Consider the following 13,413-nt stretch of genomic DNA (forward strand, 5'->3'; position numbering starts at 1 on the left):
AATTCTGCAGAAACCACACTACTGAAATTCATGAAATACATTGGTATCGTAAGGTGCTACGTTATTATAACTATTAATATTACTATTATCATTTGCAAGACTACTTAGAGCAGTGGTTCGCAACCTGTGGGTTGGGACCCCATTTGGGGTCGAACGACCATTTCACGGGGGTCGCCAAACCACGCTGTCTGCCATTTTTTTCCCTTCTCCCTAGCTGTCCTACTCCCTCTTATTGGTGGCCACACCCACTTGGGGGTCACCACAACATGGGGAACTGTATTATGGGGTCACGGAATTAGAAAGGTTGAGAACCACTGACTTAGAGCAATCCCTCTGGGAAGTAAAACTACAGTGTCTATTCTACTCTGCTTTTTTTTTTTACTTTGGTAAGATAGACACCGATTTTCAGGAATACTTATAGCAAGTGTACAATCCTAATTTATTCAAGACAGTCCAGTTCAGTGATGCTTACTCTGGGGTGAATAAATGAAGAAGTGCAGTTGCTGGCTCTCCGCCTAGATCATCTAATTCAGGCATGTCAAACTCACGACGTCACATGACGTCGCGCGACGTATCGGGACCTTTTCCCCCTTGTCGGCAATAGGGTGGGCGCGGTTTCGGTGTGACGCATCTGGCCCGCGGGCCGGCAGTTTGACATGCTTGATCTAATTGGAAGATTTCCTTGATGCACTAATCTTCTCTGCTTTTTGTTGTTACTTGCACCCAAAAAAGGAACACTTATCTTTAACTGTTACAGCAATGAGTTTTTAATACACAGAGAACAGAATGTCACCCAGACCATATAACATTCAGATTGGTATTTACAGGGGTAGCAGGGAAAGTGTGTCCTTTTCTTCAACCAAATTTCATCCAATTGTTCTAGGTGAGGAGATTCCCGTTGGGGATTTAGAAACATTTCCGGTAGATGTAAAAAGGACCCTTTTCTTCATATTCTCTTCTGTGAACCCAGAGCTGTTGGAAAGCCTTGAGAGATGCAAGAATGGAGCCTCCGGTCCAGACAGATGTTTTTCTTTCCGGAGAAGCTGATGAAATGGGATTATCGTTTGGGCACATTCTAATCAGCTCTCTCTGGAAGCGGTCAGCAAAGCCCTTTAGCGTGGTGCAGCCCCCACATAACAAGATGTTGCCCATCAGGTTCTTTTTTAGGGTGACGTCACACTTGTTGAGGGAAGTCATTGTCAGGAGAGGAAGTCCCAATTGCTGTGAATTTATCAAGGATGGCTTAAAGAGCATTTCAGCACATAAGAATCTCTCTTTGCCAATAATGATCACTTGCCCATCAGGCAGCTGATATTCAATCTCATGTTTCCTGGGAGCTGCGGCTGCGTCATGTTGATAATCCAGTGAAGTGAAACAATAGTTTTCTTTGATGTCCTCTAAGATACTCCAGTCTTTCTCTGTGAACAATTTTATATTCTCATTTATTAAATTCATTAGGTACTGAGTGACATCGAATCCAGCATAGTCTACTCTTTCAGTAATGTTTGGCATGGTGTATCCTTCGTAAATGGGAACAACATAGGAGACACCGTGACCACTCTCCACAACGAGACCTGAGGTCTTTCCATAGGAATACATTGACAGTCTTGACTGGTAAGCAATGTGCATAGCAGGAGTGCAAAAGGTTTCGAAGAGCATTTCTGCATATTTTTCTCTGTTGGTAGTAGGGCTTAGAGGAGGATCCGATACTAGGACAGCATGCTCTTCGGGTCGAATCCTCATCTCCCTAAGGAAAAGATATTCCCACATATCTTGAACAGAATCCCAGTCCACTATTATTCCATGTCTTAAAGGATTGACAAGTTTTAAGGGTACTGTAGCTTCCTGAAGTTCTCTTCCAACAAAAGTTTCCTTCCTGTTATCTCCAGTTTTGGCTGTCTCCTGGATATGCTTGCCTACAGTAGATGAAATCACATGGCTTGGCTTTTGTTCTCCAGCAAATCCACATTTGCAGGAGCCGGTACCAATATCTATGACAACAGCTCTTGTCTCCTTTACTATTCTCCTTGGAGTTGACTCTCCCTCTTCTCTAAATTTGGTGCTCGGCTTGACTGCTGGTCCTTTCTTTGATGGCAGAGAGCCAGAGCTTGCACTCCCTCTGCTTGACATTTTATTTCCTGATGGTCATATATGCCTACTCTCCATGTACTGACCACCATTTCAAATGACAGGAATGGACATGATGTGGAGTGCTGATGATCCCAACAGCAAGCACTGTGACATCATAATGGGAATTCTTTGAGCAGTACTTCCAGCACAACTGGGAGCATTAGTTTGGAGAAGATTGTCCTCAAGGATAGGTTGTCTACATTCAATTTTATCTACTCTTAAGATTCAGAAAGAGGATTATTTAGGTTACATGTGTATCCTATACTGAACCATACATACACCCACAACATTCTAAACATGATTTCAAATTTGTGGTTCAGTAATTATACAAGCCCGGCATACCAAAGCACAAATATGATCTTGGAGAAGGTATGCAGCAGTTAGCCAAATACAATTTAAGCCCAGGAAAGAAGATAATTCTAGAAAGAAATTTAAACTGGCTCGCTTTGATATGAGGAAGGGAAAATGCTGTTAGGTTTCCAAAATTCTGTTACTATGATGTAGATTAGAGATCTGGTATCTTGAGGAATCTGTTTCCTGCCCTGGTCTACATTGAAGGATTGACATCAATCTTGAAAACCTATTAGGAGAAGCAGACTTGTCTTTGATCAAAAAGATGTCATCCAATCTGCTAAGCATCGTGCTGCAACATTGTTGTAATACCAACAAGTGGATTTACAAAGCAAAATCCCATGCTGCATTCAGCGCAACATTCGTGACAAGGCTTGCCTCAACCAAGGATATAGTGGCTGGCACTTCAACCAACAGTGACATGGGAGCTTGCCAGAAAAGTTTTGGAAAAGCTCAGGATCAATTCTAACTTTCATAGGTTCATGTTGAGATGGTTTATAGTGAGTTGGATGACAAAACTTCCTCATCAAAATGACTTTTGTTCGTAGTTTGCAGAAAGAAGACAGCCAAATGAGATAAGCTCATTATTGAAAGCAACGGTCCAGTATCGGACAATTACCAGAATTGCACACAAAGACTTAGAGCTTCTTTTGATGATTCTGCTAAGAGCAACAGGTTATCAAGAGAGTTAACAAGCTAAAAGCAGATCAACATAGTTTCTGCATCCCCATCAAATTTTCAATTAATTACCAGAGAGGTTGGGTGGAATGTTTTTGCTCTGATTAAACAATTTTGAGAAGAACATACTGATGAGCCGAGATGAATTGGTGAAGCAAAGCACACCAAAGAATTTGGAAGAGCTGTCCCAACATTATGTGTTAATAAATGGCCATTTGGAAGAGATGATGCACAAAAAAATGGCACAGCAAGGGTTTTTGCAATCTTCATCTCTAGCTCACCTGCTTGTGGAGTCCTACCCCGAAGGGCTGACACCATGCTTTACACATTATGTAGTTTCCATTTACTTTCAGCTGGGTTTCCCAAAGGCTTCTACAATAGCAATGAGGTTATGGAATTGCTTGGATATCAATCTGCTAAGGTTAAGAACTATTCCAGCTAATTTGTAGATTCTGTTCAAAGGGTGAATTGTTGGATCTATTCCAATATTCTGTTTATTTGTAATGATATTTAAATATGTTTTACTTGCCCCATGGAACCATATCAATAGAATTATTTTATTTTTTTTTTGCTCATGAATTCAAACTTTTTCTCGGACTAGTACCCCAGAATTGAACAGAAGCATGAATTCCAGAATTATATCTAAATGTAAAATATCATTTATACCTACTCAGAAATAAACTCAATAATTGAGGTTAAGGAGATTGCTAGATCGCTTCACATAGGATTGCAACCAACACAGATAATTAAAATAGACAGTGTCCTTAAAAAAAAAACTTATTTAACTGGATGAAGTGATTTCTTAGACCCTTTCAACCTGAGCTATTTAATTGCGAAGCTATAATGGGAGGTGTATGTGGAAGAGAAATAGTATCTCCTTGAAATCGTTTGAAAAAATGCAGGATGTAGGCAGGAGTAGAATTTAATAGGCATTGCTTTGCTTGAATACACATACACTTAATGAAATAAACACAGGAGTTCAAGTGATATTTTTTTTTAAAGATCTCAGATTTCACATTGTAATGCCTGCTGCATATCCACAGCAGTCCACTTAGAAACAGTATAGTGATAAAGCTGAAAATCAAATTGGGAAAGCAGAGAAATGCCTCCAACATAGGATGGAACATTATCCTGATAGCTCAGGCTACAAGTCAAATCTCACTACAGTACATTTTTAGTTTTTCTCCTCTTACCCATGCCAGGTTTGAAAATGAATGCCAAGGTTCAGCTTGAAATGTAGAACAGTATCCTGAATGTAAGTGCAAAGTTATCTTCCGTCATGTCAAAGTTAAAAAACATAAGTTTCCACATAACAGATTCATTCAACAGCAGGGCTCACTTTAGTTGGCCCATTAACTATAACGAATTCTTTAGCATGAAGAAGGGCATAGAGATGTCATGGGTGAAGGTTCCACTGCAAAAGCACAAGTACAACATCATTGTACAACCCTTGTATATTTCCACATCCCTTCTATCCATAGCTGCCACTTCCCTCTACAAATAGTGTGACAAGATTTTGGTACACTTCCTATGGCAATAGCATTTGCATATGAACATTGGAACTGAATTTAGCCAATACTCAGGATAACTCTGGTGCATAAATGAAACAAGTCCTAGAGTCATTTGGGCCAATGTTCTTTAAGGTGTTCTTTTAACTGAGGAATAGTCAGTAGTTGCCTTTTGCACACGTGGCACTTCAGAGGCAGTGTTAGAAGTTGGATGGCATTCTTATCGACAGTTACTTTTCCTTTCTTCTTTACCATTGCTATCACATCTAAAGAGGGAAAAGAGGGAGAGGCATAATGGATCTAGGATTATAGCTTCAGCCCTCTCCAAACCCCACCTGACTGGTTTTAGCTTTAGTACTTTTTTTCAAGGTTTAGATCAAACCTCAGAAACTGGGAGGAGAGAATTCATGGTATCTGACATAATTTTCAGCAATGTTAAGAAGCTCACAGTCCTAGGGTTCTTTATATTAATGCCAAAATTAGCACCCACAGAATGGCTGTATTTCTGCAGCAATTTCTACAATGTTTGATATGAATGGGTTGTCCAAAAATTTGCTTTGAAAGAATCTTATAATCCAGTCAAACCAGGCAGTGGCCACACTTTGTCTCAGCTTGTCAAATATATATAGGGAAGAAATTTGTCCTTACAAGGGAGGGAAGCTGAATTCTCCCATGTTTTTACTTTCCATGGACCCTTTCTCTCATACTGGGAGAACCTTTTGCAGGGGAACACCTGCCTTATCTCAATTCTTTTGGGTTAAACTAAATGCACTTTACTTATCCACTTGCTTTCTATGGACTGGTGCAGGAACTTTATTAAACCAACAGGGCAGTAGCTATTAAATTACTTTGATTTTAAGTTATCGGAAGAAACCCAAGTTTGAATAAAAATTAAAATAGCCTAAGTTGTTACCTGTAGAGTCCAAGAAGTAATCGGTTGTGAAAGAATTCCAATGCTTCTTGGTTTTAAACCACTTAGAATCAAAGTCTTGACTAATGATATGAAGATGTAGCTGGCTAAGAAAATGAAGCAGAAATGATAACCAGGATTGATATCACTACAACAACTGAAAATGTGTTAAAACAGCATTTTCACTAACAAAAGATACAGCCCAGAAGGCAGCATTTCTTCTGTTGCATGTTTGATAGAAGGTTAGCACACCTTAGTTTTTGCCTTACCTCATGCTGGGAATGGCATGGTAGCCTAGTCTGAAGCAGAGGCTGTCTTTCTCTGGGCACTGCTGGATTATCATTTCTCCAACTCTGTGCATATGTTCCAACAGTTCAAGATGCTCATGAGTTACTGCAAATAAAGTGGAAATGGACTTCCAGGGCAGCACTAACCAATGATAGCGAGCCTTTGGATATTTATCCTTTATAACTACAACTTGCTCGTCCTTGTAGACCTAACAGGGAAGAAAATACTTCAGAGTTACAGTGATGTTGATATCCTCATGCTTATCAATCTTGAGGGAAAGTAACATGAAACCCTTACCTGCACGTCTGGGTTTTGCATAGAAACCTTCAGACCTTGAGCCCAGTACGGCATATATTCCTAAAGAACAAACAGAAGAATCTAAATACATCAAGATACATATTTTAAAACTACAAAATGCAGCATGAAGAATCCAGTAGGAAAGACTTCCTACTACTTAGGTAAGCAAGCTTCAGATTGCAATCTTAAATTCTATTTAACTGTGCTATCAGAATAGCTAAAATAATTTGAAGAGACACTTAAATACTTTTCAGATTATAGGTAGTGTTGAAACACTTATCGCTTTGAAACTGCTCCTAAGACAAACAAATATAACTCAATAGACAGAATGTACCTCACTCAAAACTACGTAAGAGCAATTCAGATAGTGCCTGCCCCCAGGTGGTGACCTAGTTCAAAATGCCAGTCATTCACACACTCTAAGCTCCAAAAGCATTTTCAGTATTCCCCCCCCCCTAGATAATTATAACGATGGAATGGCTTTTATTAGCAGAACAAGGAGAAAAGGTTCTAGTATGTTCTCATAATTTCATTTAAAGGGGCCTAGAATAAATTGGGGAGGGGCAGTGTCAGGGATTGCATGTGGGCCAAAGTAGGACTATTCCAGTTTGTTCTCATTCAAATGTTACGGCTCCCCACAAAAAAAATCTTGGAATTATTAGCAGGGGTATTGGGAATCTGCCTAAGAACTCCAATTCTCATGTAACAGGAAGAAGGAATAACTTTGAAGACTGGAAAGAAGATTGTTTGCTTGCACATGTTTCATTACCAGACCAGGTAGTATCTTCAGTGCTAGAAGGGAGTGGGGTTTGTTCTCTATAGAGTGTACAGGTTCTCTACACAGTAGCTTGCCCTATCTGTGAAAAAAAGCCAAGATTTTTGGGGAAAAGAGGCCTTATTTGAGGTCCCATAGACTAAAGGCTCTCCTTGCCTACCTTCCTGCATTCAATTCTGCAATATTAGCTACTCTTATTTTTTGGCTTACCATTTTGGTAGAAGAGCTTTCAAGTGAAGAAACAGAACCACCATCTGTCACATTCTTGTACAAATTGTTGCTTTGCAACTCCACTTGGTCTGTTTTTATTTGTTTTCCAGATAAGCTTTCCATATTTTTTTCCTCAGGTTCATCATGTCGCCTTTTTTCACTTTGGAGTTTGTTACTTTCCCGACCAACACACGTGCCCATTTCCTCCAAGAATTGTACAGTGTATGGATACAATTTATTGACAATATGGAGAACCTGTCCTGGCTTCAGTTTAGTTTCTTGATCTTTGCCAACATCCACTAGATCAATACTGGTTGGATTGACTCCTATCTTGAAAAAGAAAAAGGCAAAATTAATTCATCATACTAATATTTGCTTTGCCTGAAAGTCAGCATCCATGAAATATATTATATTTTCTATCTCATTAAATAGCAATAGACCATCTCATTTCCAGGAAAAGATGGTAGATTGGCGATAGCTTCAAAGAAAAGTGATTTTTTACAACACTAATTGAAATTTAGTTGGCTAAATAGTGCAACAAAAGCTAGGATGTATTAAAATGATGGTGGCTTCTTTTGGCTTTAAAGTATCCACCACCCCCACATTATCACCAATTTCCTTTAATTATGTATATATAACCAAATAGTGAAAATCTTGTGATATGGGGGAGTAAAATAAGAACCAACAAGTAGAGGCTGAAAAAAGACGGATTCCTATAATTATTCATATTTTAATTCTTAATTCTGAAGTACGGAAACAAAAGTGAGAAGCACAAGGTACTATACCACAGACTTTTGATGTAATGTTATGTTCTTACGCAAGACCAGCTAAATAGCTCTAGGTTACGGATCCTTTAATCTAGATTTATGCACTAAAATACAAATTAGAAATATTTGCCAATCCATTGCAAATACATAGAAACATAGCAGTTTATTTTCCCCTTGGTCCTATTTCAGACTGATTGCTATCCCATACTGATTAACCTGGGAGTAAGTCTCACAGAATCAGTGGGGCTTACTGCTATGAAGATACATATAGGACAGCATTCTAATCCTCCTATAAAGAACAAGGAAATCACAGAAATTCAGCTTTGCTTTCTGGATTGGAGCAAATAATTATGGATGAAGTCTGTTATATATTCAAGAAGACAGAGAAATGTAATAGATTTCCACCAAGTGAAATGGATCGTAACAGGTGTACCAAAAGAATGAAGTTAATAAAGTTAAAAGTTAATAAAAGTGAACAAAGGAAGTTTCTCCTGATGCAGTCTTATACAATAGATAATCCACCTATATCCACAAAAATCAAACCTTAGAGAAGGTGGCTAACTCTCCTGCTTTATTAATCTTGGTGCAAGCAAACTGAGCAACAATGAAATCATGCTAGAGAATTTCTGTTTTTTAAAAATGAAAAAAAGAAAAAGGCAAGCTTTCATTCTTTTGTTTCTGTGGATTCAGTTATAATATGAGTTCAAATTAGCCTAAATATTCTCCTGATTTCCCTTTGGAAAATTCTGGGAACTGTAGTTTTATAAAGCATTTCCTGAGTTTTTTATTACAAAACATCAAGCCACGATCTCTATGCACAATCCAGAGTCATTTGGTCAAGAATTTTGACAAGCAAACTTATTAGGATCTGACTCAAATGTGAAATGTAGTCTCCTCAAATTTTAGCACAGAAAGTCACTTAACCCTCCCATTTTTAACAACTTGAAGGATTTCAGTATTTTGTTTGAATCTGATATGATGTTGAAGACCAAAAGCAAATAAATTTTGAAGAGGTATAGCGTACACAGAATCCTTTTCCTAATAAGACTGTTTTGTAATAAGACAAATTGAGGATTGTTTTGTTTGGGTTTAGCAAGGCTTATAAACTCAGTCACTACGGTTTGCACATTGTGGATTATTTTTAAAAGCATTTATTTGTTACATTTATAAAACACCCAATCATGGATTTAGCATGTAAACCTAACCATTAATGGTTTGTAAAATGCATTTTATAGTTTATCACATTTTATAAATTCAGTGAATTATATTGTGTCAATAAGTCTTTCTTAACTCATAGCTTAGCATAAGGTGTAAAGATCCATAGCATAGCAAAAGTTAATTCTTGTAAGGTAGTTCTCAACTTATGACTACAGTTAAGACCGAAATTTCCTGCTAAACAATGCAATCATAAAGCAAGATGTCACATGAGGATATCACTTAGCAATCACAATCCCATCAGTCCTGGTTGACATTGTTAACCAAGAACCACAGGCTGTTAAACAAGTACCCAGCCCAGTCCAAGCCAGTCCAAGTTGGTTGCTCCCAGCCCCAAGCCTCAGTAAGATAAGGGACTGTCTCCAACTTTGTCGAAACGTCGCCAAGACACTTCCAATTTTACGCGGGAGAAAACCCGAATAACCAAAGACCTACATACAAACACCCACGAAAACCTCAGAAAACAAATATATATATATATATATATATATATATATATATATATATATATATACACACACACACACACACACACACACACACACACACACACTTGCATAATATTTGCATTAGATAATTATATACAAAATTGTCATGGTTTACTGTTGTAATGACATATTATACCATGTATTTTTTCTGTTGTATTTTTTTCACTTATTTTTCCAGCACTTGTTATGTATGTTTTAAATAATGCGTGTATCTATGTTTTCTTCATTTTTGTTTTAAGAATTTATTCCACAATGCTGTATGGCAAGAAAAAGCATACCTGTTTAACCTTGACATACCCTTTGTTGTAATCTGCTTTTAGTTGCACTGAAAAAAAATTGACAAAGAATGATGTTAGGCTGTGAATTTTATGGAAGTGTTGGGGAAGGGAGAAAAATGGGGTGAAATTCAGAAAAGCAAATGCTTTAACAATTTAAATTAAAAAGTAGGTGCTAGGAGACATCCAATTTATTCTAATTTCTTTTGTCCTTTTGGAAATGAATGCAGCCAGAAAATAATGAGCTATGGTCATGTAAATTAAAATTATTGCTACAATTAAAAGCTATAATAGTTTAATAATACTTTACTTCGGTCTCATACGATCTCCTTATCTCTGGATTTTAGTGCCTAGACCTCTATTTTTTTTCTTTTCGGATTAAGTTTGTGTACACATTTGCATTAGGGTTCTCCATATGCCTCATTCAGTCCATTCCAGGACTCAACACATGTGGCTGAGTTTTCCTGGAGTCATTATTATTCTCTTACAAGGGCAGATTCGTTACAGGATTTAAAATTCTATTAAATTTTCTTATAGTTCTTCATCGACTATGGCTACTTCTACCCACCCACTGGCGAACTGAAAAATAAAAGCATAATCTTACTTTCATCTATAAAATATTGGGAAGTATAGACAGTTCTCATTTAGTTATTGTTAGCATTAACGATAGTGATGAAAAAGTAACTTTGCAACCAATCCTCATATTTACCAGGTCTGTAAAGCAAAGAAAAGCTGAAGTAAGATCATAAGCACAGTTGTAGTTTCCCTTAGCAACCACTTTAACAACCAAGGTGACAATTGTGGTCACTAAATGAGGACCATCTGTACAACAAAACATTATTTGGTTATATAATGTTAAATTACTGAAAATATATCATATATATTATCTTGTTATCCTAATTACAGATATCTATTTTTATTACTTTCCTGTGTAATTTATTTCTGGAGTCTTTTTTTGGATGGTCATAATAAATCTAATTAATAAAAATAACTTGGGAAACTGAATATAGCCATCTACTATTGAGAGTACAAATTAAATTCAAACCAGTTTTCCTAATCCATAGTTTAACCTCTTAGCTACTAATTATTACTCACCATGCCACCCATTTTGACCCTTTATCTGACACCAGGTACTTATGCCATTAGGGAAAAAAGAGGCAGAAATGAATTAAAGTAAAAACTGCTGAGTTTACTAAGATGTACTTCCTAGCATATTTAAAACTGCTACCTTAATCTACAATTTACCTTGTCTTCGTGAACATTTCTTGTCTGTTATCTCCGTGTCAGGCCCACGCCCTATCACCACCATTTCTAAATGCGGTAGTTTAATTCGCTGACAGCTTCTATCTTTGCTCACTAGCCAGCATACACGCATTGTACTCAGGGAGGGAGGAAAAAAAAAAGAAATACTCAGTTTTATCAAATAAGGTTCCTATAGGGAGAATGATCTACAGGTGCTATAAAAGTATTTTACTCCAGAACACTTACTAGAGGTTTTTATCTACTTTATAAAATGCACTCTCACCATTTACAATTGGAACAGCACAAAAATTTACAAGACTTCAAATAGTTTATGATCCAAAATGTTGAGATGCCAAATAGATTTTTATCTACTTTATTATAAAATTCATAGACAGATTTGAAAAAAAACTGATTAGACAATTTACATTATGCTTCCATTATTATATTTATGCATAACATATTTATAATTCTATTAAATACTTACAATACATTCATTAACTAAATTATAAAGCATTCCAATTAAAGAAATTGTTCTGACTCTGATGCAATCTGTCATTTTAAAAAACAATATTTTTATATGTGCCACAGAATAATTTCATTTACCCTAACACTTTAATTAATTTATAAAGCATGTTTTAAGTCTGCCAGTAGTTTTTAACTAACAATTTATAAATTAATATAGACCAAGACCACCAATTCATACTAGGCATAGCTTTTTCCTTCTTCCAGGAGAAAAAAATAGAATGTACTTATTTGGAATAAATATTCCAGCAGATCAGACTTTTTCAGCTGATGGAGTGCAGTGATAAAGCTTTTAGTGTTGGCCAAAGGGCAAAATTAAGTAGTGATGTGTGAATTAGCTGAAAGCATCAGATCTATGAAATGAACGTAACCTTTATTCGGAGTTGTTCTTGAGTGTGTCTATGGTAGAATCCAAGCAACTGAATTATTTTTGTAGAATAAAGCAAGGGAAATAATCATATTTAAGTTGGATGTCTGCTCTATTTTTAGCACCGAGAATACTGTTTATTTAATCTCCAAATTGAAAATATAGAGCTAACTGTATTATGTTTCATGAAAAATTCAGAAAACAATTTTAAATTTGTTTGGTGAAAGTTTGCAGAGCCTTCCCTTTTGAACAATTACAAACAGAAAATTCACTGCCTTTCTTTTTACCCCATAAAAGAACTATTTGTACTTCTTACTACCACTGCAACAGAGAAACCAAGAAAAGGGTGCAGTTAAATTAAGTTTTTCTTTGAATTCCCAGTTTTCTTATTGCTTCAGAATATGATTTTTGAATGGATTCTGTATCCTGCAGGAGTGTTCAGCATTTTTAGGATCTAGAAACTAAACGGAACCGGTTCACCCTCTTCTTTCGTCATGATATTGTAAATATGACAGATCACGACCGCGTTTGACACACAGAGAAATGAGATTTTGAAGTGGACAACCGCTTACTTACAGGAAGCAGCTGTTCATGGATATGTGTATCCAAAGTTTGGCTCTGCACTGTATTTTATCCGGGCTATGATCCACATCACTAACATCCAGATTTAATGCGTGTTTATCAAAAATCCAATTAACTAAGTTCAGCATGCAAAGGACTGCGACTGAAACAACACAAACACCTGGCACAATCCATTAAGCATTAGGGCAGCTGGAGTTTGGCTCCTGACAGTTTTAGAATCAATGACCGTTTAAATATACGAGTTCCTCTGAGGAAAATGTTGTAAAAGAAACATTTCTGCCAGACAATCTCTCTTGCGCCATCTCACAGTACAATTTTGTGCTTGCTTTTTTAACGACCATCTAAAGACCACGTACCCCATCCGATTTCTTCCCTCCCAATAATTTTCGGTGGGTTATTCATCCCCCCCCCATAAATACCAGAAGCTTCTCACGAGAACCTCCTCCTTTCGTCAACACTCCCTCGCATTTCCGCTCACCTCCACGTTGCCATCTCTGAACCTTTTCTACATTTCCTAGCCAATAGCATCCTTCTGGACTGCTTCGTGGCCAATCAAAGACAAGTTTCTAAGTCCTTACTCCGCCCCCCCAAGAGAAAGGAAGTAAATACACATCGAGTTTCTCGACCTTTCTTTCCTCAATGATGATTAGCGTTTGCTCTTGAGTTGTACGTTTACAAGGATTCTTGATCGGATTTTGTCTTATTTAGTAAACCCATAAAAAAGACTATGCTGATCCATTAATACCAAAATATTTGCCAATTAATGCTATTTAAGGCCACTCAAAATCTCACCATAATATTTAGCGAG

General features: G+C 37.1%; 3 protein-coding genes across 6 annotated transcripts in view; 1 reads left to right on the forward strand and 2 right to left on the reverse strand.

Moving 5' to 3' along the window:
- The window catches only part of ELP1 (elongator acetyltransferase complex subunit 1), a 46,123-nt gene extending 45,129 nt beyond the window's left edge, over nt 1-994 (forward strand). Inside the window, exon 39 of the transcript XR_005555544.1 lies at nt 884-994. The gene's annotated coding sequence lies outside the window, so the exon portion shown is untranslated. The remainder of the gene's footprint in view (nt 1-883) is intronic.
- ACTL7A (actin like 7A) lies at nt 221-3,924 on the reverse strand. The gene is made up of 2 exons (XM_039333685.1): nt 3,441-3,924; nt 221-2,347 (listed from the first exon to the last, which is right to left on the reverse strand). The coding sequence occupies exon 2, from the start codon at nt 2,128-2,130 to the stop codon at nt 907-909; it is 1,224 nt and encodes a 407-aa protein (XP_039189619.1). The 5' UTR covers nt 2,131-2,347; nt 3,441-3,924; the 3' UTR covers nt 221-906.
- A 213-nt stretch (nt 3,925-4,137) lies between these two features.
- Nucleotides 4,138-13,135, reverse strand: APTX (aprataxin). 4 transcript variants are annotated; one of them, XM_039333690.1, is made up of 9 exons: nt 13,084-13,135; nt 11,138-11,271; nt 10,497-10,606; nt 9,896-9,942; nt 7,148-7,477; nt 6,163-6,222; nt 5,847-6,073; nt 5,581-5,684; nt 4,138-4,933 (listed from the first exon to the last, which is right to left on the reverse strand). In XM_039333690.1, the coding sequence occupies exons 3-9, from the start codon at nt 10,534-10,536 to the stop codon at nt 4,779-4,781; spliced, it is 963 nt and encodes a 320-aa protein (XP_039189624.1). In that variant the 5' UTR covers nt 10,537-10,606; nt 11,138-11,271; nt 13,084-13,135; the 3' UTR covers nt 4,138-4,778. The 4 variants fall into 4 exon arrangements, with proteins under 4 accessions (XP_039189624.1, XP_039189621.1, XP_039189622.1 ...); XM_039333687.1 differs by lacking the exon at nt 10,497-10,606 and having other exon boundaries at nt 13,084-13,134; XM_039333688.1 differs by lacking the exon at nt 10,497-10,606 and having other exon boundaries at nt 13,025-13,121.
- Between the last annotated feature and the right edge of the window lie 278 nt (nt 13,136-13,413).

The sequence above is a fragment of the Crotalus tigris genome, unplaced genomic scaffold, assembly GCF_016545835.1.
Source record: "Crotalus tigris isolate CLP2741 ecotype Arizona unplaced genomic scaffold, ASM1654583v1 scf7180000024506.7606697, whole genome shotgun sequence".
Classification (NCBI taxonomy): Eukaryota; Metazoa; Chordata; class Lepidosauria; order Squamata; family Viperidae; genus Crotalus; species Crotalus tigris.

What these genes read in the sequence shown, in the direction of transcription:
- ACTL7A (XM_039333685.1), bottom strand. Translation starts at nt 2,130, where the DNA reads ATGTCAAGCAGAGGGAGTGCAAGCTCTGGCTCTCTGCCATCAAAGAAA.
- APTX (XM_039333686.1), bottom strand. Translation starts at nt 12,733, where the DNA reads ATGCTGAACTTAGTTAATTGGATTTTTGATAAACACGCATTAAATCTG. An exon ending in TGCAAAACCCAGACGTGCAG is followed by an intron (nt 6,074 to 6,162) that starts GTAAGGGTTTCA and finishes CTTCCCTGTTAG; the next exon opens with GTCTACAAGGACGAGCAAGT. An exon ending in CATGCCATTCCCAGCATGAG is followed by an intron (nt 5,685 to 5,846) that starts GTAAGGCAAAAA and finishes TCATTTTCTTAG; the next exon opens with CCAGCTACATCTTCATATCA.